The 26,071-nt window shown below is 46.9% G+C and overlaps 5 protein-coding genes across 5 annotated transcripts; 2 read left to right on the top strand and 3 right to left on the bottom strand.

Moving 5' to 3' along the window:
* The first annotated feature begins 113 nt into the window (after window positions 1–113).
* Window positions 114–2,113, top strand: CSUI_010487 (uncharacterized protein). Its single transcript, XM_068070590.1, has 2 exons — window positions 114–372; window positions 1,425–2,113. Exon 2 carries the CDS (start codon window positions 1,580–1,582, stop codon window positions 1,769–1,771), a length of 192 nt encoding a protein of 63 aa, XP_067917438.1. The 5' UTR covers window positions 114–372; window positions 1,425–1,579; the 3' UTR covers window positions 1,772–2,113.
* A 97-nt stretch (window positions 2,114–2,210) lies between these two features.
* On the bottom strand, window positions 2,211–6,500 carry CSUI_010486 (uncharacterized protein). Its single transcript, XM_068070589.1, has 3 exons — window positions 5,968–6,500; window positions 5,120–5,207; window positions 2,211–4,887 (listed from the first exon to the last, which is right to left on the bottom strand). The coding sequence occupies exon 3, from the start codon at window positions 3,664–3,666 to the stop codon at window positions 3,394–3,396; it is 273 nt and encodes a 90-aa protein (XP_067917437.1). The 5' UTR covers window positions 3,667–4,887; window positions 5,120–5,207; window positions 5,968–6,500; the 3' UTR covers window positions 2,211–3,393.
* Window positions 6,472–15,739, top strand: CSUI_010485 (alanine--trna ligase-like; the record flags this gene model as incomplete). The annotated part of the gene is made up of 11 exons (XM_068070588.1): window positions 6,472–6,750; window positions 8,133–8,251; window positions 9,068–9,169; window positions 9,314–9,360; window positions 10,154–10,236; window positions 11,249–11,353; window positions 12,309–12,344; window positions 12,909–12,986; window positions 14,155–14,219; window positions 15,263–15,328; window positions 15,434–15,739. The coding sequence occupies exons 1-11, from the start codon at window positions 6,723–6,725 to the stop codon at window positions 15,737–15,739; spliced, it is 1,035 nt and encodes a 344-aa protein (XP_067917436.1). The 5' UTR covers window positions 6,472–6,722.
* On the bottom strand, window positions 15,444–18,498 carry CSUI_010484 (sag-related sequence srs53f). Its single transcript, XM_068070587.1, has 2 exons — window positions 17,730–18,498; window positions 15,444–17,599 (listed from the first exon to the last, which is right to left on the bottom strand). The coding sequence occupies exons 1-2, from the start codon at window positions 18,334–18,336 to the stop codon at window positions 17,160–17,162; spliced, it is 1,047 nt and encodes a 348-aa protein (XP_067917435.1). The 5' UTR covers window positions 18,337–18,498; the 3' UTR covers window positions 15,444–17,159.
* Window positions 18,499–23,025: 4,527 nt separating this feature from the next.
* CSUI_010483 (uncharacterized protein) lies at window positions 23,026–24,505 on the bottom strand. The gene is made up of 2 exons (XM_068070586.1): window positions 23,810–24,505; window positions 23,026–23,674 (listed from the first exon to the last, which is right to left on the bottom strand). The coding sequence occupies exons 1-2, from the start codon at window positions 24,375–24,377 to the stop codon at window positions 23,238–23,240; spliced, it is 1,005 nt and encodes a 334-aa protein (XP_067917434.1). The 5' UTR covers window positions 24,378–24,505; the 3' UTR covers window positions 23,026–23,237.
* Window positions 24,506–26,071: the final 1,566 nt, after the last annotated feature.

Below are 26,071 nucleotides of genomic sequence, written 5' to 3'. Positions count from 1 at the left end.
CAGAAGAAGAAAGGATCATCAGGCTTTCACATGGACTTCGCCCGAGGAAAAAGAAGTTTCGAAATCATAGCGATCGACCACGTCTCTCTTGATAGGATCTCCTCACACTAGCTGCATATCCAACGTTGATCTTCGTATTCATACACCTGTATGGCTTTCCTTTCGTAGCCGTAGTGGAACCTACGAGTTAGGTTCACAGATCTGTTGGACGCGAGTGAGTCTCTCAGGAGAAACGTCCTATCGAACGTCACGACGCGTCCCAGACTGAAATCCTCCCTTTACGTCGTTTCTCTTTCTTCTTCCTTTTAGGCGCAAGCGAACAAGAATAGAATATCTTCGCATGCAACGATACTACGCTCTGAACGACAGGAGGTAAGGAGAGAAGGAGGAGAGGGAGAAGAAGAAAAGAAGAAGAGATGATAGATAGTAATAAAGGTAGAAGAGACACCGAGTGGTTGACGCAAGTTCCTATGATGCAATTCCCTCTTTTCTTTTGTGCGATTCTTTCTTCTTTTTTCCTTTCTTAGCATCTCGAGAAATCTGCCTTTCTCTATCTCTCGTGTATCTTTGTGAGGAAGCTGAAAGCGGGAAGAAGGAGACACGGCCTACTTGTATCACTAAACTCTTGTTTTCTTTCGTAGAAAGCAGTAGAAAAGAAGAAGAGGTCTGCTAGTGTTTCTCCTTTTTCTAAAGTGTTTTTCGCCGCGATCCTCTGTTTCTTGTTTCTCGGGTGTACAGAGACTAGATATATATATCTACATACACATAGATACATATGTATATATATGTGTGTGAAGGTATATATGTGTGTATAATACCGGTATATATATATATACATATATATTTATACATATGTATGGGAGAGAGACGAATGTAGACATATGTCATGTATGTGTATATGCATGTAGAAGTACATCGAGACATGGCTGGTCTTTACTGTAGCGGCCTAACTGTGGAGTTCCGTGTCTTCAATAGAGGCGACAGTGTGTATGTCTGGATAGCGTTTACATCCATTTCTTTTTCTTCACATACATGTGGGGTCACGGACTTCAGGTGTAGCGATATGACTGAAAATAGAACTGTGCAAAGTGTCTCTCAGTCTCCATGTCTCAAGACACGATATACACAGCGGTAGCGTCAACTCTCAGGATAGATGTATGTATGTGTGTAGACGCCTATGTATGTATACGCCGCTATTTCCATCTGGTTGAGTATCTCTTAGAAGAGCTTCTTCTCCATGTGTGTACGTATATATATGTCTATGGATGTGTACCTCTGTATTCTATACGGTTGACTACTTCCGAGAAGAGTTTCTTCCAGATATGTGTGTATATACGTGTATGTGTATGTCTGTATTTCTGTATATGGTTGAGTATTTTTTCGAAGACGTTTTTCTTTCATTTGGTGTTTTCATTCTTTTCCAGGGAGCAGGATCCAGATTTTGAAGGTTGGACGTTACCTTTAGTCCATCATATGCATAAGAAGAATAAACTCCACTACGAGTATTACTTCCCTAACTATACACCGCTCTCCCGTATTGAATACTGATACAAGGAAAAGGCTTGCTTTCTATATCCTCATGCCGCAGTCGCTCAAGGACGTATCTTTTGTCTTTTTTCTATTCCTTTCTTCTTCCTGGGGTCTCCTTTTCTCCTCCCGAGACAAAGAAGATCGCCAGTCAGTCGATTTAGCCTTGGGACGTATGGAGAGTACAAGAGAGAGTGCATGCACGCATGCATGCGTGCAGCAATCATTTGGAAAGAGAAGTTAACTTTTCACCCGGGTGTGCTTTTTCCTTTCTTTGAGAACCACGATGAAGGACGTCGAGGTATAGAAACGATAGCGAGGAGAACGGTCATAAGAAACAAGAAGCGGTCGTATCTCTCTCCTTGTTGAGGTGTTCCAATCTTTATATATGTTCCGCATGTTCACACGATGGTATGGTGTGTGAGACTTGTATCTCCTGGTACGGACTATAAGTCTGTAAGTACGTATCATATGAGAAAGGCGTGAAGAGGTACTTGTTATATTTTCCTAGAATGCTTTTCACTCTTGAGACAGAGAGAAGAAAATTTCTTATCAACTCAAAGCATATGAAACTCTAAATTCGAGTTAGAGGAAGAGGCGTAACCAACGAGATCAATCGATGCACGGATATGTATCTCGAGAGGAAAGTATACTCGCTGCTCATCTAACTATCACGCAACATCACCGCTCTCTCGATCGTTCTTCCCTCATCATTTCAAGAACATGGAAGAAAGAAAAGACTGAAGAAGTGGGCTTTCCTAAGCTGTCTGCGGGTAACACGTCTCCATCTACAAGCTTGCTGCATGCTATCTCTCAAATAGAAAGACGGTACGCTGCCTTGGGGGTTTGCCACCTCGACATTCAGCACCGCTACCACCTGCGCCCACAAATTGTGCTGTACGTACACCTCTTGCGACATGCACACTTATGTTACCCGCTATGAAGACATCCATCTGCTCGTGTCAATTCTGGTAGAAGCTTTTCTGTTCTTCCTGCGGCGGTCTACGCTACATCGCGACGACAAACACAAAGCTGAATCCTTTGCAAGCCTTGCATAAAAAATTGACCTCACGCCCCAGTAGATTCATACTTCTTACGTCTGTAGCCCCCGGGTGTATATACACCCTCTGGCTACAGTACACAGATGCCGGAATGGACTCTTTGAGAACAACAGTAGAAAGCTAGAGGATTCAAATCGACGGAAAGCGAGGCTTTGATTCTCCTCGTTATTATCTTCCAGGAAAAACAAGCCGCTCGGAATTGTCTTCAAGTAACTGTACCGTCTCTGTCTCTTCTGTATCTGTATCTCTATCTGTATACCCGGTGAATCTTTACCCCTTTCTGATCATACTCAGATATGTGTGTGTGTATGCGTCTTCGACCAGAAACTGAAGGCTTTCCTCTCTTGTCTTTACTTTCCGTCATCAAAAAAAGCTTTTCTACACCCTGTATTTAAAACCTATCTCTTTGGCATCACCCCTAAGCCGCTCCAACGCTAAAACATGTCGCCTTATCATCTTCTTCGTCCCAATCATCGAGTGGACCGACGCCTCCCCTTCTCTTTCGCAGATCTGAAGTACATGATTCTTCCTTGTCCTCATAACCCGATTACGACAGAAGTAAAAGAGAAAATGGACTGTTTTGAGAACAGAACAAGCGAGCGAGCCTCCTTCAAGTTTTCCTCTTCCCTCTGTCATCCATCTTCTTCATAACCTTCTCATGAGGTAAGTAGCAGTGCCAACTACGGCTGACTGGCTGGCTGATCTTCTCTGCTAAAAAGAACAACTCAGTCTACGATGAAAGATCCTCAACGAAAAGTTTCAACAGAAGACCACCAGGACGAAGACGTCAATCGTCCTTTAATCCTTACCAGGTTACCGGTAATGATGATGCCTTGGCGCCTACATCAATATATGCGAATAAAAAACAAGCGAAGAAGAACAACAGAATTCTCTTGTCCACTGCACTACAATATCTTAAGACAGACAACGACATAAAAACAAAATCTTCTACTCCTGAAGGAGAGAGGTTATCATGAATGAATGATACGAAGAACGAAACATCATGCCTCTCTCCTTGGACACTCCTGCTTCTTCTTTTTCTTGCCAGTTTTCGTCTTCTTTCCCTCTCCTCACTCATGAGACACCTCTCCCCCTCCGAGCTTATAAACAAACACGTCTCTCCTTTCTCCTCTTCTTAGGTTCACATTGAGGTGTACATACACCCCAACCACACACATCACCCTCTCGGCCTTCGTTCCGCTCCCGAACCCAGAACAGAAAGAACCAGTGTGGTATCCTTTCTTAGCTTTTTTCCTTTTTCTCTCACTTTCTTCAATGCTTTTGATTCTACCTTTCTCTCTGCCTTTTATGAGAAACGAAGGGGAGAGAAGAAACGAAAGAAAACTCAAGTCGCTTCTTCCTTTCGTCGCCCCCGCCGCAAGACTAATAGTCGTTGAGGATCGACACGTCTGTCGTCTATAGTAGACACCAAGCTTCCCTAGACGCAACACGGCTATACAGACGTCCCCCCCTATCCTACCCTACGCTCACATCTCAACGCTCGCTTTCTTCCCTTCCTTCTTGTCTTCCTTCAGTTTCGTCTCCCACCGAGCTTCTTTTGAAGGCGACGAACTCATCAGAATGACAAGGGACAATCGAGTCGTTTTTCCTTAATCTTAATGCCTCTACTTTTCTTTGTGAAGTGGAGTAGCCGAAAACAGCGGAGAGACTGGCTCATGATAAACGAGTGTGAGGTGATACTATTGTTGAGGAAGATGAGACGTCAGCAAAGACCACCTACCAACCTCTCTTGCCTGATCTATGGTTTGAAACAAGTAACGACAAGGAAAGCGAGAAAGGACTGAACGGTGATAGACTTTCTAAGCTTTCTTTTTCTACACATATATATTTATATATGTCGACAGACTACATATCTATCTATCTATATATGCGTGTGAATGAACCGCGTATCTATATGTATCGATAGATTACAAGACGGACAAGCGAAGGAAGAGGTTGAAGTAGTGACAGCAGTAGGAGGAGGAGACGAACGCGTCAAGATTAACCGGACTACGTCCATCAACCACGTACGTAGATAGAGAGGCGTTGTTTATGTCACCTTACACACACATAGGTGTATATAGAGTGATGTGTATCACCAGACAACATGTACGGGTGATGTATGATAGACGAAAAGGCTAGTCTTCATCTTCATCTTCTCCTCTGACTTGTCTTAAATAGAGGACATTATTACACCTCAATAGAACTTCTCCTAAGTGCCCTTTGAAGTTGCCGTCAATCCATTCCTCTGTATTCTGAAGCTGGAGATTCATGTACTCATCAAAAGACTTCAAGTAGCCTGAGAGGACAAGAAAGAGGAGAAACACGAAAGAAAGGAGGACGAAATACGCTATCTCCTTTGTCCCTTCTAGGTCTAGTCTACCCTCTTCCGAGAAATAGAAAACCGAGAGGTTCGTGACACATAGCCATACATCACAACCTCAGAGTCTCCGCTTCGCCCAATGTGACGTGAGGTGTACATACACCCGACGACACCAAGGAATCGTCTTTCTGTTTGCGAAGGAGCATACCTTTGTACTCTATTCCCCACTTGAGCTTCACCATGATTTGTCGCCCAGTCAAAGACGTCAGAAAAGGCTTAGGGTTGGTAGGCTGAACCTGAGAGGGAAGAGGAAACATACAATGATACAGGTAACATGGCACCACTGCTGTGCAAGCATACATACACCTGAAAACGTGATGTGGAGAGGAAACATATAAAGAAACAGATAAGAAAGGTGAAATCTCCGCTGTACGTACACACACCTGGAAACATGCTACTGTCTGCGGAGGTACGTATGTATAGGAAACAAGTAAAGTGTTCGGTGGCTTCTCTTTTGGCACCAGGAGAATCAGAAGGGAGGTGACTCTCAAGCGAGTTGATGTTTAAGAGGTCCAAAGTAGAGAAGACGAAGAAGAGACAGAGAAAGAGAGATAGAACGAAGTTTCCCAGTTGCGGAATGCAGTAGAAGTAAAACGGTCTTTCCTTCCGAATTCATTCATTCTGGGCGTAAGCTTTGAAGTGAGAGAAATAAGTCAGAGCATGAGGGATCGATGGATCAGGAAGTTTCAAGTACATGGATGCATGCATTACGAACTCCACAAGAAGATAGACTTTCACATGCACACCTCGGTCCGTATACGTATGTGTCTCTCAGCCCATTAGAACATCTATATCTATATATAACGTACAGACTTCTCTGCAGGCACTTGTAGCTAATACACAGGGCGTGTTAGGCATGCTTTCACAGCTGTTTCTATCATATACGGAGAGACAGGTAAGAGAGAAACGAGAGAGAGAATCAGTCTTGGGCTTCTTGCCCCCAAGGGAAGAAAAGAAAGGACTCTCCTGACAGCTTGAACGGGCTCCGTGACTTACCGACATTCTGACTAAGAGAAAGACGAGGGAGAGAACAAAACGGAAAAGTGAGAATGAAGAAGAGGAGCAAAATGTGACCACAGGAGAGACAAAACGGAATGAATATCCGTTGAAGAAGGTGGGTGAAAGGAAAAGGAAGGCCGCCCAGAGAGTTTGCTCGAGGTGGGGAGATGAAGACCATGCACAGAAGAGACGAAGAGAGGGAAGGCAAAATGAGAAGAAAAGAAAAGAAGAAAGAAAAAAAAATCAGGCGAATGGAAGAAGAAGAGGAAGGTTCAACCACGTTGCGCCGCAATATGTTGTTCTCCGCCTGTATGCTGCTCCTTCTGTGAGGAAAGAGAAAGAAAGAGAGGAGAGAGGAAAGAGGCGGGGAGATATGAGCGACTAGCTTACTCTAGAAGAAAGTAAAGAAGACGATAAAGAGAAGCTAATCTGAAATCTCTTTCTTCTCAAACCCAGAATACACCCCGTTTTGAGGAGGGCCTTCCCTCTTCTGTTCCCCAGTATCACCGTGTCGGTTGCATCATCTCCATCCTAGGGCAACAATACTAGGGCGTCTTAACACTTGCTCTTGTTCTTCTCAGAAGCTAGCAACATCTCTTCAAACACTGCTCACCTCTCTTTCCCCCCCACCCACATCATCATCATCATCCATCATCCCATCCTATGCCTCGGCTTATAGACGGAGAAAAAGCCTCGGAGATGTGGTAGAGTACCGGAAGAGGGAGCCGAAGGGAGACAACAACGGCTGTTGTATGATTCTTCTGGCGCAGCGTAACGCCGGTAATTACAAGTCTTCCTTGTACAACAAGTTGAAAAAGAGAACTTTTCTGAAGAAGATGAGAAGGGAGAGAGTTCAGGAACTCTCACAGAAGTAATCAGAATGGTTCTCTTTCTTCTCACATATGCCCCATATGCCCTGGCTGTGTCTGTCTCGGAACGCGTGGCTGCATGCAAAAAGACAGTAAAGAGAGATCTTTAGCCTTAGAAAGCGTTCTCTCGTTTCTGTTCAAACAGTGACACCTTACACGTTGTCTACGTGCTTCCTCCTCGCACGAACTCTTCTCTCTCTTTGACCCATTGAGGAAGAAAATCGAAAATCGACTGGCTGTGTTCCATGCACACGGGCGGTGCATGGCGAGTCAACTAGATACAAGCGAGGATGGGCGCATGCGCCGGGCAAGTGTTCTTCTTCCTGCTCTCCTTCTTCTCAAGTTCAGTTTCTTGGGAAACACGAAGCTCATATACACCAAATAACTCATCGCGGCTTGCCGAAAAGGAGTGAGAGCACGCCTGCTAGAGACGAAAGCAGGAGACAGTTTACACATAGAAAGCGAGATCGAGAGAGGGTCGATTCTCAAACTGAAGGAGAACAAGAGATCGATTTCCATGGTGAACAAAGGAAAGGGCTTCTTACATCACCAGAAGGGCGCAGGATTCTCAGGTGTATGTACAGTGGTATGTTCCTGTGGAACTGAAGGAGGCCCAGTGGCCTGTTTGTTTCTCCCACTTCTTCAGTTAAGGTTTGTTGCAAGTCATAAGTTTCTCGGAGGAAGAATACCCTCGAATGGCTCGGCCATACTTTGTTAACCTCGCTCTTTTTCTCTTCGAAGCTTCTTCTCTCGCTTCCGACCTCTCCTTTGTCTTCTTCCTTATTGCCAAGTGAGCTTTTACATCTACGCATTCATTTGCATCAGACCTTTCTTCGTATAAATAACTTCTGCGTGTATACATGTAGATATGCTTACAGATATAGGCGTAGGTACCTATCTAAATGTGTACAATCCATACAGGTACAAATGTACGGCATGCACCTGTATATATAGCCGCAGAACGGGTAGACGTGGAGGGGGAGTACGCACACTGGTAGTAGCGGCAGAAGAGAAGAGACCTGTACAACCTTATATATGGAGACGTGATCTTTTGGGACAGAGCTATGTCTCAACTCTTCCCCGGTGCGACGTCCCTAGATTCAGCGCGCCCTTTTCGTCTTGTTGGACTTCCTCTTCTCCTTCTTCTCATCTTGCTTCTTTTCTCTTCAGTCGTGAAAGCCTTTCTCTTCTTCTTCTTTCTCCATACATCACACCGATCAAAGAAGACTGAAGCCGACTGGTACTCTTTCCTTCCCTTTTCTTCTTCTCTTCCTTCTATTGTTTTTCTCCCAGGAGGGATTGAAGCTAAACTAACAGCAAAGAGAATCATGTCCGCTTCTTCTTCTTCTCTTGCACCAACCTCTTCTCTCCCTCCTCCCACCTATTTACTCTACTTTCTTGACTCTTACAAGGTAGAGTCTCTTGGCCTGATATAAGGATTCACCAACATATTCGCTGGAGACCGAGTGTACATACACCACCATGTTTTCAAACGCACGCCAATATTCCCAATGCAACTAGGCTCGATATATGTGGAAGTATATGTGCTTTTATGTCTCATCACTTCTCTGCCAAGGAACCTGTTCCTTTTCGCCTTCGGACGTGTGCGTATATATAAACGCACACATGCATCAATATATATATATATATATACATATGCACAGATGTGCATCCATGTATATATCTATGTATATATATTTATGTTACATAAGCGCTAGTAAGGACCATGCGCATTGCATAAAAATCACGTCTTTGTATTCCTAAGACTCCCCGGATCTATAGGTGGTATACATGCCTGTCTGTGTACCTCCGTGTTATTTTCTGCTCCTACTTGTACCTCTGTCTGCATGTGTACTGGGTGTACACCTCTCTGTCTCTATGTCTTCGAGGAGGAGAGACGGTAGGAGAATGAGAAGAAGAAAGACTAGAGAGAAGGGATTTGCTATTGGCACACCCGAGCTTTCTTTATTTGAACAGTGAAAAAGAGAGAAGTTTCCTCATATATAAACCTCCGACTACGACAGCGAGGTGAAAAGGAGTTCAGCGTGGGGTACATACACGGCACAAAATAAAGCAAAGAAATCAGTTTACTAAAGCAAAAGTCTAACGCGAAACATCTTTAGAAGAACATTCTTTCTTTACTAGAGCTCACCTTTTTTACCAAGTCCTAACAAGCCTTCGGAACTTGTACAAAACGTTTTCTCTCGTCTCTCTCTCTTCTATTTCAGTTCACAGCGCATGCAAAACTCCTGGAAGTGCGAAGAGTTCCCGACGTGGAGTGCATGCAGAAGCGCTCAGAGAACGACAAGAAGAACAACCACAACACACAGGTAAAGTTTCGTGCCTCTCTTTCTTCCTTCTTCCTTCATTTTTCCCTTTTTTGTCCTGTGCTTTGTTGGAGCAACTTCTTTCTTCTCTTCTACACACTGCATTTGAGTTATCCCTTTCAGCTCTTCCTTTCTTCCTGTTTACAGGGACGCTCTTCCTTCTTCGATCTTGTCCTTGACCAAACAATCTTTCAGTAAGCTTTCTTCTTTTCCCTCTCGCTCTCTTTCTCTCCCCCCGCCGAGAGCGACACGAACGGCAGACAGGAGAATGCTTGTGAGTATAACTCTCAAGCTAGCAGTAGGGGCGCCTACACCTTGTAGGGAAGACGCTAACCTGTCCATTACACTGGTACTACCGTACATACGTGTGTAGATCATCGGGCTGCGTAGATCGATAGATAGATAGACGAATGATAGGTAAATCTCTAGATTAAGGTTAAGTAGACAGCTAGCTACATTGATAGATGCGACTGTATGTCAGTCAAAGGTGAGATTGTTTCTAGTACGAAGTCGAAAGAAGGTAGTTGACGGCTAACCACTGGCTGAACAAAGTATTCTTCTTTGCCTGGGGGTTTGGTACATTCCGCATCGGTCCAGCTCCAAGATAGATACACACTTGGCTCCATGGATAGACTAAAGAAAGATAGATTGATATCCATGCCTGTGTGTAGAGAAAGGATTGTCAAAAACCTGTATCATGTATGGAGATCTGTAGCTGTTCATACAGCTTCGCGCTTTCTTGAGCGGTTGAAGATCTATGCTGGAAGTCAGCATGTAGAGGGAAGTGATCAAGAGGACATGATGAAAAGATACAAACCATCTTCCTTCTTTCTTTGTCGATGTTAAATCTCCCATCTCTCTTCATTCATCCTCTCATCCTTTCACAAGTCGCTTTTCAGACTCTACTTCGTCCATGTATGCAGTTGAGCTCATTCCTGCATGTACATTCGTTTGAATTCATATGTACGTATACGCCTTACGTGTCAGTCCTCAGGGAGGTGGTCAGCCGTCTGATGAGGGGTCGATTTCTCACTCTTCTTCCGGTTTAGTCTTTGATGTGTCGAAAACAGGTATACAGTCCTTCTCTCTTCCTTCTTCTCTTTCACTCTTCTTTCAAATAGTCCCTCCTCTCCGAGTTGTTCTGCCTAGATGATGTATCCTAAGCGTCTTTTCTTAGAGCGAGAGAAAGTTGAGAGAGTCTCTCTTCATTGGGTAGCGGCTGTATAGCTTTCGGTTTTTCTTCGGGTGTCTCTTGATTTCTTTGGCTTAGAAGATCCAAGTCTCTTGCAGTTCGTGTACGATATTTTAGATGTTTGTATGTACCTACGCGTCATACGTACAGACAAGTACATTGTACGTATACACATAAGTAGGGGAGAAACTTTTGTCTTTGTTTTGATCGTCACACAAGATCGCCTGGGAACACCAAGGTATTCTCGTAGCACCACGCATAGATGCAAGTAGTCGTGATTACATATATCAAGGTATAGCTTCTTTCTGTGTTCTACATGATGCGAGATATACTGTAGGTATACAGATGTGGTTCATATATGTCTTCTAGATGCTTCAGTCATACTCAGTCTTTGCTCAACGCTCAGTCCGACTCGAAACCGGAGAAGATCAACACGGCGATGCAGCCTTCATTGCTGTATCGTGTTTCCTCTTTCTCCAGATGCGTGGGTATGTATACAGATATTTGTACATATGCATGTATATATATAGAGATAGATAGATAGATGTACATGTGGATTTGTATACATGTGCGCATATAGATTGTTCGTATTGGTATGAGGAGTGACCGTACTACAGGAGCTTGATCTTTGAGTACCCAAGTGTCTTCAATAGCTGGACCCGTGTATGTGGGACCACACTAGGTAAGGGTTCCTTTTCTGTACGCACCCACATAAATACATATATATATATATATATACATATCTGTACCGGATACGCACGTACATATCTATACATTTATGAATAGACAGATAGATACACTTTTGCGCGTTTTTCTAACCACGTGTCTATCCATTTACATACTCATGCGTGAGAATGTATGTATATATATGTGTGTTGATGGTTATACAGTGCTTGACAAAGAGACAGGAGTTGTTTTGCATCGCGGTGTCTATCGAGATTCTTCTTCTTCTTCCTCACCTTCCGTCGATCCTCTCGACACCTGGAGAGTAGGGGGTGAGAAGAAAGCTCCTCATAGATCTTACGCAGCGCACATTCAACTCCTTCTATCCTTTCTATCCGTCTCTGTCTGTATATCTATCTCATTGTGTGGAAATAGACGCGAGTGATCTAGCTTAGCTAGACAGACTGGACTCTCCTTTCTTTTCACGTCCTCGTCTTTTCACCATTGTCCTTCTGTCGGTGTTACTCTTCGTGTCTAGTTCTGCCTGTTGTTGGATGCTTTCTTCTTCTCTCTACAAGCACTGAAGAAGAGTGCAGAAAGGAGTAAACGTTACATCTCATACGCCGCGGTCTGCGCACGCCTGCATAAGTGTCAATGTGTCCAAGACTGGCTTCATTCCTTCTGCGTTACATATTTATATATTACATATATATATATATATATATATCTATGACAGGCACATATATATATTTGTATACATATCAATTCCCCTGCTTGCAGTACTCGTTCTATTCGACGTACCTAGAGCGGTAAGTACATCTCTCGCATATAGGCGTAGATATTTATGAAAATCAGTTCTCCCTGCCCTTTCGCGTATTTCCATCGAACGTCCTGCTGTACCTACAGATACGTGCTTGAGAGCCTCTCTCTCTATGTATATAGGTCTCTAAATGAGTGTTAGGAAAGATATATGGAGAGTGGGTTGGTCCTGAAAGATTTCAGCATACAGAATGCTTCGAAGAGCTGTCACGACTGTTTTCTCTTTCGCTCTCTGGTCTGATGGTAGGTAAGATAGAGAACATGTTGATTTCTCTCTACTAGCAGGAGGAAGCCTAGCGTCAGGCATAATCTCTGAGGTCTTGCATGTCTCTCTTGTCTACGCAGATCTCTCTTATATCTGTGGATAGACTTCACCTCTCTGGTCTTTTTTCTGGGTGACGAATGGATTGCATGCGCATGTGTTTCTGATCTTTCGTTCTTCCTTTTCTCTTTCTTGTTGACAAACAGATGAGGTTCTACTGCAGATCAATGTGGCGAAACGAAGTAAGTCTTCAACTGCAGATGTTGTCTGACTTCTCAAGCAACTATTTTTCCTCCGATTGAATACCAGGGGAGGGAGCATCCGTGCATGCACCTATGTGGAAGTGAATGTATCTATGTATATATATGCATACATATATGTATGCATGTGTGAATCTATATGTCCAAAGACAGGAATGCTCGTCGGTACTTTTAGGGAGAGTCCTACTGTTATATGCATGCACACAGTAGACTTGTAAGGGAACGGAGATAGACGGAAAGACCGAGCCATTCTTGCTGTGCAGACACTCGAAATGATGTGACAATAGGAATCCTTAAGTTTCTCTGCCGCTGTCTCGCCCAAACGAACTGTGTGATGTTTTCAGAATCAGCTGCCGGTGCTATAAGCACTAATGTCTTTCTCATGAATGTTGTCTTTGCCTCAGAGATAATATCTTCGTCTTTTCTTCTCTTAAACGTATCAACTGGCGAGTAGGAACGGAGTCTAGATGTGGGTACGTGGTATACGTGCATGAATACGTGGTCCGACGCGTTCATCCCGGTTACTTGTTTGTTGTTTCTCTTCAGCTCTACATACCAAACTTCATACGGCAGGTCATCTAGTTGATCTAGCTGAATCTCAGCTAGGTTTTAATTGGCTACCCGGTGCGTTTCTCCATTGTGGATGCATAAACCTATGTGTACACGTATATGTACATATATGTATGTATTTTGGGATATCTAGATATATTCATCTGCAAGTCGGTGCATAGACACGTATACGCATACAAAGATGTATAAGCGCAGACACGATGCCCCTGTTTCTGCAAATGTGTATGAAGGAAGCATATACAACTTTCTACGTTCTATACAAGTGTAACGCCTGCAATCTTAGGACGAAAACCAGGAGGATAAAAAGCATGAAGTGAAGAAAAGAGAAAGATGAAGATGATGCCGTCTACACACATACATACGCAACCACACACAGAAGAATGGAAAAAAGATAGAGATAAGAAAGATGTCTGTATATAGTAGTCTTGAATTTGAAATCTATACTTACTTACTTTGTCTTTTCTCTTATGTATATACCCGGTGTATATAGATGTATATGGTTCTTTCGTATCCATGTCTGTATGTGTGTAGTTTCTTTTCTGCCTTCCTCTTCTACATCGCGTCTGTTCATGTAACTCGGCTCATGTGCCAAGGGTCTCGGGCTGCACGAATACGCCTATAAAGGATACATGCTTTTCTGTGTATGTACGTATGTACATTCGCAGATAGCAAACAGACACAGTAGAAGTTTCGCACCAAAGAAAGATGGAGATACACTTGCTGTCGATAGAGATACGTGCGCACATGTGTGGATTTGTGTGAGTCTTCCAGTGGTGGATGACCAACAACTGGCTCGTGTATCTTCTAGGCACTGATATGAAGGTGTCCCCATGAGCGACTAAGTAGCTACGTATATATGAATGGCGATGCCTGTATGTTAGATGGTGTTATGGACGAACGCGGAGGCGAACGTCTAAGCATAGGGAATCGATAGTGACAATCATAATTTTCTAGACACTCTTCTCTTTCATAAGCCCTGTCTTTCAACAAAGTTTTTCAAGTGTATATACAGTCCAGAAAGGGCAAGGGAGCCATGTGCCGACCTGTTAGCCGTATACAGGCATCCTTGTGGTAGAATCCGCGTGCTTTGTCAGTTCCTCTTCCCGTTTTCATCTACTGTCTTTCTGCATCTTTTTTTTTTCTTTTGCCTCTTCTACGTTTTGCATCCGTTTGTGTAACGGTTGCCTTCTCTTGCCTCTGCATTCCTCTGTTTGTTGTGAAGGCAAGGCGTTTCACTTTCCCGAAGGCCCTTACATCGAATATAACACTGGAGAACACTCTGTGAAGGTTCGCCTTATACACAGAAAAGACAGATTGTGAAGTTCTGCTCTGCATGGACACACATTTCGGAGACGATGCCTTCCCTGATCGAGACGATAGCATTACTCCACTATTGTCTCTCTTCCGTTTTGGCAAAATTTACTCGCCTCTTCATAGAAGGCCACCGACGTAATGCTTATGCAGAAAAAGCTAGAGGGCCTGGTAGTATTTCCACCTATACCTTTAGACATATATACAGTCTATGAGTTATGCATGTATGTCCCCCGTTTAGGAGTTTAGTGACGACTGTTGTAACGATTATATACATATCTCTTAGAAAGCGACCCAAGGAGAGGGTAATGATGTGCAGCAACTGGAACTGTGTTGTGGACCCTGGTGTATGTACGCCACCTGCACCAAAACAAACGTGCGGCGGTCGATGTGCTGGCTTCTAAAGTTCACTTCTCTGTTCTCAGACTCTTTCTCGATAATAGATTTCTTCTTTGTCATAGGAATATCATTTCCTAGCATGAATGAAAACCAGTCGATTCCTGCTATGTATATATGTGCCTATAAATGTGCGACTCTATATAGTATCCAGCCACCAACTTGTAAATGTATGACTAGAGACTCACATAAAGTGATAGATGTATGCCTAGATAGATCATCCCTACTTACGTAAATAGATGTTTACACTAAATGTCTTCCTGCAAGAAGAGCATATACTCATGTACGCGTACAGCTCTTTATTAGTTTACTAACGTGGTAAGACAGTACTCTAGACATAGACACGAGAGTACTATGAAGACAGTCACAACTGTCTTGTCTTGCTCGGCGTTCACGACCAGCATTCTCTCGGGTGCACCTATCAACATACATATAGGCATATATGTATGTATGACCCAGTATATTTGGGTGTCAGTATCACATTCTACATGGATGTGTCCCCGTGTCTACGTATATATGTGTGATATAAATAGGCCTTTGTACGGGGGGGCCTTTACGTGAGTACTGGATACTTTTGCATGTATATGTGTTACCCTTACCTGTCTGGTATGTGCGATGTGCAGATAACCGAGGCGAACAGAGGGGAGATCTCAACAAAGCTTAACAATACGTGCAATGATCTCATAAACGTAGGAATGCCTGTAATAATTGAGTGTCGGTCTATAGATGAAAACTCAGAAGAGATTAAGAAAGAAGAGGTCGTCACATGTGTGGACGGTACTTCTTCAGATAAGAATTCGAACCATGAAGGGAACCATTCCGTGCATGACAAAGAGAGAAGAGACCATTGTGACTCCTCCATGAAACGAGAGGACCAAGAGGAAGAAATAGAAAAGGAAGAGGAAGTCGGACTCGAGTCAGCGAAGGACAGCTTCCTTCCAACAGCGGTCAATACACGTCGATATGTGTCGATTGGAGGTGTAGGGACATTCTGCGGAGGAACACATCTCCGTGATATCAAAGAACTTCAGCAAATTCAAATCAAAAAGATTTCTAGTAAAAAAAACCTTGTGCGAATTCACTATACCGTACCAGCTTAAGATGATTCGTGACAAGAGATCGAGATGCAGAGTTCAAGGACCTTACGTATATCAAAACTTGTCTATACACAGACATACATGTATATAGACCCCTGTGCACGTATTTCGGTGTACATACATATGACTAGGGGAGAGAATGTGATGAGATGTCGCGTCTTGCTAGCATGAGTGGAAGACTAGTTTAAGAAGGATGCTACTTGAGAAGAGAATGTTAGTAGTACTTTTCCGTAGTGTTGGTGTGTGAGAATGAAGAAACAGAAGTCGTGTCTTTGGCGAACCCAACAACGTCTTGCTAAGGGAGATTGATGAGACTCCAGGATTGGCTCTCAAGGGCCTGCTGGAAATTCGATTGCTTATACGAGTCAGCTAGGGATCGACATGCACTCGGGGACAGCCGCATTTCGGTACGTCTCTGCCCTCGCCTTCCCCCGTAACCTAGGTTCGATTTTGTCAATACATTCGTTCCCTGATCGATGAGCTGAAGACATATAAAAAGAGAGAAGGCAGCCGAAGAAATAAAGGAGAGAACATTGAGTGAAAACAATGGGAGTGGAGATGAGAAGACCGTTCGTGGTGTTTGTCAGGAGAAAAGAAAAAAGAAAGGTACTCCGGGCTCCGACAAGCTGATATGCTGAGAAAGCTAGAGGTGAAGACCTGTAGCCGATGTGGAAAGAGAAGACTTCCTGTTCTCTGTAATATGTCGATGCGCGCTGTAGCTAGCTGTGCTGAAGGAGACGTCCTCCTTGCTGCTTCCTTCGGCCATCCCGGGCTCGATTTCGTAATTGTTCAGCCACGGTTGACCGAGGATGACAGACACCAGGCTACAGACAATGACGCACGGGGACACGCGCGGACGCGGAGACACGTGCAGATACACTCGAGACGTCTCCGTGTGTTCTGTTTGTTTCAGAGGCTTTTTTCTCTTTTACTTCCCCCAGCTCAACCTTTCCTCATGAGCTTTAAGCAGAAAAACAAAGGTTTCAGTTTCTGACCCATATACAGGAACTCTTGACGGGCATAAAAAGATCAGAAAACGAAGACTTCTCCTCTTTCTCCGTGCTTAGGTCATTTCTTTCAAAGACTGACCATCTTGGTGGCAAAACCCTGAAAGTGGGACGGGTAGTTCTGAAGCCCGTGCAGACGAATCAGTACTGAAGGAAGCGGTGACAAAGACCACGTATCATCGCAGGCCCATGTTTAAGACTGGGTGAACAGTAAGACCGAGGTTCGACACATCTAGCACGAATTCGTGAACCGGAGATTGTCTAAAACGAAGTACACTGCCGAAAAGCAGCCGCTGCCATCAGGCAGGTCCCCTGCTGCGAGCACCACTCTTGACGTTGCTCTCGTCGAAGTGCCAAGTGCCCTATGAGACAACACCAATAGAATGGTGTGGCATATATGAAGCTTCGCTCTCTCCCTAGCACACACCAGCACTGCTGAAGAATACCAAGGCGACCGCTGCGAACCAGGAGACAACAATGCCTACGGCCGCAGAGGCTGTCGTGGACGCAGTGGTTGTCTTTGATGTCCCGGAGACTGCAACAGTCACTTTGCATGTAGCGGTCGACCGGGACTTTCCCTTTCTTGGATCCGGATAGACGCATTTGAAGCATAAGTTCTGCGCCTTACTGGGGAGGCTTGTGACCTTTAACCTAAACGCACCGTTTTGACTCTTTATAAGGGCCGCTCCTGGGACTAGGTCACTCAGTTTGGACGGTTCTCCTGTACAGCCATCTCCAACAAACACTTGATCTTCTGTGGGTGTAGTTGTCTCAGTGCCTCCGCATTCGAATGTTGTCTCTTTGTTGGGTTCTGTTATTGCTGGGAGCTTGACGTCCTTGTTGAAGTTGCACTGGCCTGGAGATCAAAAGAGCACAGAAAACCTTCACTCGGCTGAGAGTACCGTACTAGATACAAGACATCTTTCTAGGTATGCAGACCTCCCACATACTGTGCATCGCTCAAAAGCATGCTGCGCCCGACTTACTTTCACCAAGTGCGTCAGGCATGTTCACACCCACGATACATTTCCCCCCCGCTGGCTCCGTGGTAGTGCACTTGAAGTACAGCTTCCCGTCAACCTTAGTGGGGATATCGTCAAGCTTGACGGTGATGAAGCTGGAGCCCTCATCCTTTGAGACAGAGCCGCTGACACCGACAGTGTCTTTAATAGTCAGTGTACAGGTGTCGCCAGCTTTGTCACAACATTTATCCGACGGCGATGCGCAGTCAGGTTGAACTTGGATCTTGGAGTCCGTCGCCATTCCACAATCAAACTTCGCTTCAAGGGAGTACGGGCTGAGATTCAATGTTTGCTGCCCCTGCGGGTTGGTCGGCTTGCATTGTGGAACGGCGGATTGGGAGAGTCTCCTTGGCTGCGCTCTGACCGCTCGCGCGCTGTCGATGGCCTCTTCACTCAGTCCTGTCAGGTAGTCTGCAAATATGTTGGAATGGGCCACACGCCTGAGAACTGGGGCTGTCTCGTTGACGAGAGCGGTCGTCGAGAGGCGGTCCGCGTTGTTGGCTATGACGCCAGAAGTTGACACCGCGAAGGCGGTAATGGCGGCGCATGGAATGAGGATAGGATGGCCCATCTCGTCGAAGAGAGTTCAGGTGTTAGGAGCTGTTTTCCAGAAAGGTGGTTTCCGCCCAAGGCAAAAAAGAAAAGACCTGGAAACAAGGACGCGAGAGTAGCAGCTCGAATAGCGCGGACGATGATCAGCGCTCCGGACGAGGTGGGATTCCCTCGGTTCTTAGATGGCTAGTGGGCCCCCGATGCAAAACACGGTCGGCCGATCGGCTTCGAGACATCGAGTCTCGCGCCTGCGGCGAGGTTGACCGTGTGGCCGAAGGCTCGCCGGGCAAAAGGTCAGTAGGAAAGACATCGGGAAACTAGGCACGGCTGACATATAACAGCTCGATGAGGCTCGCCAGCTTGACTGGCCGGGGTGAACAATTGCTGGGTTTCTGTCCGGCAAAACGAGACACGTGTTTCGGAAAGTCGCCCCCCGCTCTGGCATAGCCAGGATGCGCCTCGTTCTCCGTTCACCTAGTTCCTTTCCCACTAAGCACGCAACACAATTTTTCTTTTTAAACCCCAAATATCTCTCCCCTTTCTCCCGCCAGACTCAACTCTAACGCTCCTAACCTCTGTCGGACATCGTGCCATGTAGCTGCCCACTTGCTCGCCCCATCGTCTGCGCAGCTCTACTGCAGGCCGATGCCGTGTGTCGACTCGCCCGGACAAGGCTGGATAATTTGCCGCATGGAGATTGAAGGCCTCAGGACGTGAGCGCAGGCTACCAGAGGGTAATTGTACTCATAGGAAAGGGTGTACACAGAAAGTGCCGGTGCACCTTGGGTCTGTTTCATGCACATCAACTGCCTGGTTTAGTTTCGATGTCACCCTGCGCATTCCGCCATTTTGCTTAACTGCGCTGACATTTCCGCCAGGCGCCCCGGGGACTGCAGCGGACCGCAAAGGGACCGCCTGGACCACGTGCTACTATCGCTTCATCACCGAGCAATTCTTCGCATCATGCGAGCAGTCCCTGCTGCTCCAGGATGCCAGAGAGATGCCGTAACTCGCTTGCAGAAGAGCGCTCTAGAGGCTGGAGTAGCCCCAACCGGGGCCGGCCTCGGAGATTCTGTGGTCAGCTGACGGGGACGTGGCAGACCGGCTGAGTTCAACTGCCATGTCCTGAAGGATTGGAAGGCTACGGGATTCCGCTTTGTGGAAACACGTAAAGAGGGGCCGGGGTTCATCTTTATGACGCGAACAGAGGACAGTGGGGAAGAAAGCGAACGGCACAGGAAAGGTGGTGCAAGAAACTGGAAGCGCGCTAGAACTGCAGCTCGCTGCAAGCCGGGCCTGAGAACTCGTCCATTGGCCTCGCGAACGTAGGGGGAAATTGCTCAATTCAGATAGGTGGTATCCGGAGGTCAAGAAATTTGTAGAGTAAGACTGAAAAGCGAGACGGCAGCCAAGCAGCTGCTTTAGTGAAAGTGCAGGGAGGGGAGGGAAAGACCGTGCCAACGCGCGGAATACATATAGAACTGTGTAGAGTGCGGGAGTGTACTTCTTTAGGAACGGGTAGATTAGCTCCTGGAAGAAGAAATTTGACTGAGAACTCAAAAAGCACGTGAGACTTGCTGTCGCCCGAGGGCGCTGAGTCGCATCGTGTCCTCTTACACAGGATGTGTTCTAAGTAAATGTCGATTGTAGAAAGCATTGTCTTTCTCTCTTTGCGACTACACTCAGCTTCCAGGGGGAACAAATATCTAAACTTGCAAACTCTATGCAGATGTGTACCTAAAACGAGATCAGCTCACGGATCGACTTCTTTCTGCTATTGGTTTGAGCGGTAACGAAGACGAATGACGCCTACCATGGCTCTGTCGTACCGTTATCACCATGAGTAGAGACCGTGCTTTCTTTGCACTTGGAGAAACCTGACTGAGAACTCGAGGAGCGCTTGAGACCTGCATCACCACCGTGAGTCGCGTAAGCTCACTAGACTGGACTAGCTGCGAAACATTTCAATTTGCCTAAGAAAAGAATGAATTTCTTTCTTTTCTTTTCATACACCGCGAGCATTCTCTCTTACTATCACCCCACGACTCTTTTTCTTTCTCTCTGCGAGTCCTATTTTACTCCAAAAAGAGAACCTGACAGCCATAAGTTTTGTGGTCTTTGTTCCTGTCTTCTCCATGTTTTGTTTCCTCGATATAGACACACGTGCGATATACACAAATCCCCACCCATTTTTCTCCCTACGTTTTCTCTCCAGCCAGTCGACCAGTCAGCCAAGCAACCAATAAACAGAACCAGGAAAGATGAAGAAAGAGAAAACGGCTCCACGATGCGACCAGCGAGTTCTCGGAAAGTAGGAAGAACAGCTATCAGAACCTGCAGAAGGACAGGAAAAAGGCGAGCAAGAAACAAGATCTCTTTGGTGACAGAGAGCAAGGGAGCTCAGCATGTTTGTGGTGTACCTGGCAACAAACACTCTGGGGATCTACCGGCTTTATTATCTTCCTGTCCCTCTGTTTGGGTGTCCGTATCTAACGGTGCCGAGAGTGGGTAGCTTGACTAGGAACGTCAATTTGCGTCTCCCGAGAACCGGTTAAAAAGAAGCTGCATTCCATAACGATCCTGTCAAACACCGTGTCATGTGGGACACCATGTACACCGCTTCCTCACTCTTGTTTTGTAATATCGCATCCCAAATTCTGTTTGGCTCCTGAACAAACTTAGAAAGGAATGTTGGGATTCTTCTGCCCGCCGACGAAGCCGCGTGCTCTGCTGGACGAGAGAAATCTACCGGCAGGTACACATGTAGACACAAACATAAATGGATGCAGAGGTACATCTTTACACCTGTAGCCACGGGTGTCGCATTTGAGGGTTTGCCCCCCCCGCCGCCTCACCTAGTTCGCTTGCTGCCTGTGTTTGTACAGAGGAAGGAAGGGGGAGCTTTCCTTTCCTTTTCTGGTACACAAGAAATTCACAAGACAGCTCCGTTGCCCACCATACTCAACGAATGTCTGCCTCCCCCTCTTTCTAGTTACTTCGAAGATCATCAATTCTGGGCGGGACATCGTTGTGGTGCCGAGTCAGGTACCAAGTAAGCCGTTCACGGGCCTTCGCTACCAACTCGAGGTTTGTTGGTTTTCCGGTTGACGAGGGCTTTTCACTCAAACAGTCAGTTTCTTTTCGTTGTGTCTTTGCAAGCAGGATGCTTGCTATACCGTACGACATGTAGGTAACCACAAGTATAGGCACGAAGGGTGCAATGCAAAGCAATAGAAACTTCAGAGGAAAGAGAGAACTTTCATCTGTTATCTGGCAGTTGCTGACCACAAGTATAGGCAGGAAGGGTGCAATGCAAAGCAATAGAAACTTCAGAGGAAAGAGAGAGCTTTCATCTGTTATCTGAGAGTTGCTGTGCTTTTCAAGATCACAGGTACACCGCAACACGATTGGTGTCAGAGGTACGGACATCGTGGTTGAGAACTGGGATGCAGAAGTTCGGTGTTTCAGTAGTATACCTTAGCAGTGCTGAGGCGTGCAAGAACCAGGGCTGCAAACCAGGTACGGCAGTGCCTTCGACTGCAGAGCCTCTTGTGTTGGACGCAGCGAGGGGTTGTCTTGGAAGTCCTAGAGACCGCCCCTGTTATGTTACACTGTAATTTGATAGCTCAGTGCATATCCAGCGACTCAAGGACCCCACGCCGAGGCCACGTTCGAGTGCAGAGGTTTGAACACCCCGGGTGAGCATTCTTTCTTCACCGCTCTGCTCCGTTCCAGTTGGGAGTTATTCTTAAGAGAGAACAGATGGCGGAGCTTCTTGCTTCTTCTTATCTTCTGTCTTCTTTCTGTTTTCACTTGACGGCATATACACAAACCGGGACACACAGATATCCGATTTTTCCTATACTAGACCTTCCTTTCCTCTCCAGCCAACCAGTCAGCTATGCAGCTGTGGAACACGGCGAAGAAAAATGAAAGCAAGAAAAGTGAAATAGCTAGGCTAGTTATTTCTCATGAAAGAGAGACGAAGCAGGCCGGGATCACCAAACTTGTGGAGAGAAAGAAAGGAGAGGCGTATTGCATTTTTCGTCGGAAAAGGTGGAGATATGCCTCCTGCTCGTATCTAGGGAAGTGCCTGACGAATCCAACACCTTACTGAAAGATACTGACGAGGCTCGGGAATCTTTGAGGATCTCTCGGGAACTCCAAAGCGAGACAGTCGGAGATAGAAACGCACTGTCCTGCTCTTGGCTTCTCCCCCGCGCTCTCATTGTGTCAGTACACTCCTTGCTTGAGGGGGGCGGAGAGACAAACACGAAGAAAATGATCCATCTCACACACTCTGGTTGGGCTGACTCTGGAGGCAACTTGACGTGAAAGTCTCTGCAGCTTTCCTAACCGCCACTCACAATGAGAGACAGCTGCTACACTAGTGTCTGCATGGCGACATAGATGCACACCTCGATACAGAGTGGTGGAGCTTCGTGGATGGAGCTTTTGTCCACTTCTTTAGCTCACATCCAAGAAGTAAGTTCGTCTCCTTCTTCCAGTGAACCCTTCGGGGACCGCCAGTTCCGGAGATACACCCTAGCCAAAAACTCCGCAGACTGGTTTCAAGCAAAACGTGATGACTAAATGAAGCAGGGAGTCGCGACGGTGAAGCTGGAGTGTCACCGCACCTGAGTGTTTGAAAGTGAATGAACCACTGCCGCAGGGAGCTGGCGCTCCACACGGACTTAGGAAGTTTGGCGCAGGAACCGACAATCAGAGAGGTATATTCCCAAATCAAAAACGCTGAACGGAAGGAGGAGAGCCACGGCCGACAAGGCATGTTCCCTGCTACGACCACTGCTGCTGAGGGTGCCCCGTGCAACAAAATCACAAGTACCTTGCAACATGGTCCTTATCATCAAAAACAGAGTATTGCCATAGACGGGCAAAACACAGAAGGACTTCTCTATCTCAAGAGTGCAAAGCGGCAGAGCTGAAGAACGCGAAGGCGACTGCTGCGAACGACTTAACCGTAATGCCTTCGGCTGCAGAAGTTGTGGAAGCAGTTGTTGTCTTTGATGTCCCGGCGACTGCAACAGTCACTTTGCAAGTAGCGGTCGGTGCGGGAGCATTCGTTCTTGGATCGCGGTAGATGCATTTGAAGCATAAGTTCTGAGCTGTAGTGGGGAGGGCTGCCACCCTCAACCTAAATATATTACTCTCTTTTTCTAGAGTCGCTCCCGGTATCAGGTCCTTCAGTTTTGACGGATTCCCTGTGCAGTCGTCACCGGTGAACACCTGGGCGTCTGTAGGTACAGAAGTCACTGGGCCTCTGCAGTCGAAGGCTGTCTCTGTATTGGGTCCTTCGATCGGCGTGAGCTTGACATTCCTATCAAAACTGCATTGATCTGAAGACCAGGAAAGCACCAAACACAGCCATTCGATATGCTGACAGGGAAACAGCGTGATAGAGGGCGTATATCCGTATCAGTTATACAGCCCTTTCTACATTTCATCCATCGCACATGCCACCGTTGGCTTACTTTCCTCAAATGGCGCAGGCATGTCCACGGTCACTATACAATACTCGCTCTCTGTGCCCTTTGTAACACACTTGAAATGCAACTGCCCCTTTAGGTTCGTGGGGACGTCGTCTAGCTTGAGTGTTACGACTTCCTTGTCCTGGGACGTTGACCCAGTTACGCCGACAACATCAGAGATGTTGAGAGTACAGTTCGTGCCAGCAGCGTCACAGCATTTACCCCGTGCAGTAGTGGGGTCCGGCTGAAGTTCAACAGTACTGCCTGTCCCGATTCCGCAGCTGAACTGGGCATCAAGAAGATACGAGTAGAGCACCGCCCTTGCCTTCTGCCCCCCTTGCAAGGGACGGCACTGTGTAACGACACCTGCGCTGAGCCTCCTTGGCTGTACCCCAACCGGTCCCGCGCTATCAGAAGCCGCTTCAACGGCACCATTCTTGGTTCTTTCAAACCTTCCTGCGCCGGTCACACCCTTCAAAACCGGGGTGGGCTTCGAGTTCTCAGCTACGACACAAGCAGTCGGCAACGCGAAAGCGACAGCGATGCATGCGATGAGGAAGCGACGGTCCATCCCGACAAGTGCAGATTAGGATAGCGGAAGCTGTTTCTTCAAAACTGCGGCTCTCGCTCGGAAAAATTAGGAAGTACAGGAAGAAGAACATGATGACAGCGGCACGTGCCTCCCGCTGCTGAGGAGACACCAGTACGGACGGGGCGGAGTGCCCTCTCTTTGGCTGCCCGCCTAGCCAGGCTGCATGCTAGCGCCGTGTTGGCTGTCTGTCGCCAGGTCAACCGCCCCGGATGCATGTAAGTGACTGGCTGCGGAAGCGCCTACAGGGCGGTTGCCCGTGACCGCGCAAGGAGACACCGGTGAAGTAAGCGCAGTTGGTGAATGACGGGCAACAAAACAAGTTGGCGAGAGGTAGCTCCATAAGGCGTTAAGGCTGAAGACAGTGCGCTCGCTTGCGTAACGGCCGTCGAACGAGCGCTAGACTGAGGCACACTGGGATTGCCGGTGCACCCTAGCGACGCGGATACCAACTGCAATTTTTCTCAGTTTCCTCCCCCACGATCGTCGATGCGCTTTCTTGTAGACATTGTAAAGCTGTGCTGCTACTCGCTGCCGGGACTTAGAACCTGACCACGGAGCGCCCCCCAGGATCTCATATTTCCCCCGCAATGAGCACTGGACTGGCCCATTCTCCTGCCGAGCTCTCACTGTCGCCGCCCAGCGCATCAGAGACGCCGTAACGCTTCTGCCGTCGCGGCGGAGCACCGCGCGACTCGAACACCCCGCTCGGCGGCGGACATTGTTGGGGGAAATGAAAACCCTACGTTATCTGACGCTAAAATAACGTAAGTTCAAGTAGGCTTTACAGTTTGTGCTTGTAAACCCTACTTGATTAATAACATAGAACCAAACAGAGTTTACCATCGAGGTATTTTGAATGTGGCGCAGCCAGAGATTACCCGCCGACTCATACCGACAGAGCCTACGAGCTCTCCCTCCAGGTCGGCGGCTCAAAGCGGGCCGCGCCGTTCTCTTCATGGTACGNNGGGGGAAAACGGGAAGAGATAGTGTGGAACATTAATGCGGAAGAGCCGTACAACCGCAATGGAAATACTGGGGCACAAGGCAATGAATATACTGTGCCGTGAAAGTGTATCCGCGCTTTCATGAAACTGCGGGAGTCGGTCGACGCGGATCGGTTCTGCGGGGGAGAAAATCCTAGGCCAAAGGGGCAGTAGCAACGAGACCGCTGAACACAGGACCGGGACAGCAGCGGAGCAGCCGGTGAAGGTGCGGGGAATAGAGATTGTGTCACCGGTCAAAACAGGTACACGCCTATAGGGAATACGGTGTGGAGGTATGTGAAGAGCAGGACTGTACTGTATTGCAAAGCAACTACGTTTTTTGCACGTCCCCCGTGCCCTCGTGTCATTCCTCTCTTTAATAGACACAGTCGAACTGCGTGACGTGTTGGTTACGTGCTGTTCTCCTTTTCGAGTGCTGGCCGTCAGGATCGCGTGGTAGCCTCACAATTGCTGCAAGTTGACTGTCTGCCCCACGGAGGCGGTTGCTGGCGCAGCAGAATCGCAAGAGAGGCAGCGCAACTCTCGCGACAAAGAAAAGCTAGCGTGAAGCAGCGCGAGCGACCGCCGATAGTCCGTATTCAGGTGCAGGGATGTACAGAGGCCGGAGATTGCAATCGCATTGCTGTGAAAAGCTAGTAGACTAATGGCTCTCACCGGAGGGACCCCCCC

This window comes from Cystoisospora suis (assembly GCF_002600585.1).
Source record: "Cystoisospora suis strain Wien I chromosome Unknown contig_7580, whole genome shotgun sequence".
NCBI lineage: Eukaryota > Apicomplexa > Conoidasida > Eucoccidiorida > Sarcocystidae > Cystoisospora > Cystoisospora suis.
This window is presented reverse-complemented; position numbering and strand designations above follow the sequence as displayed.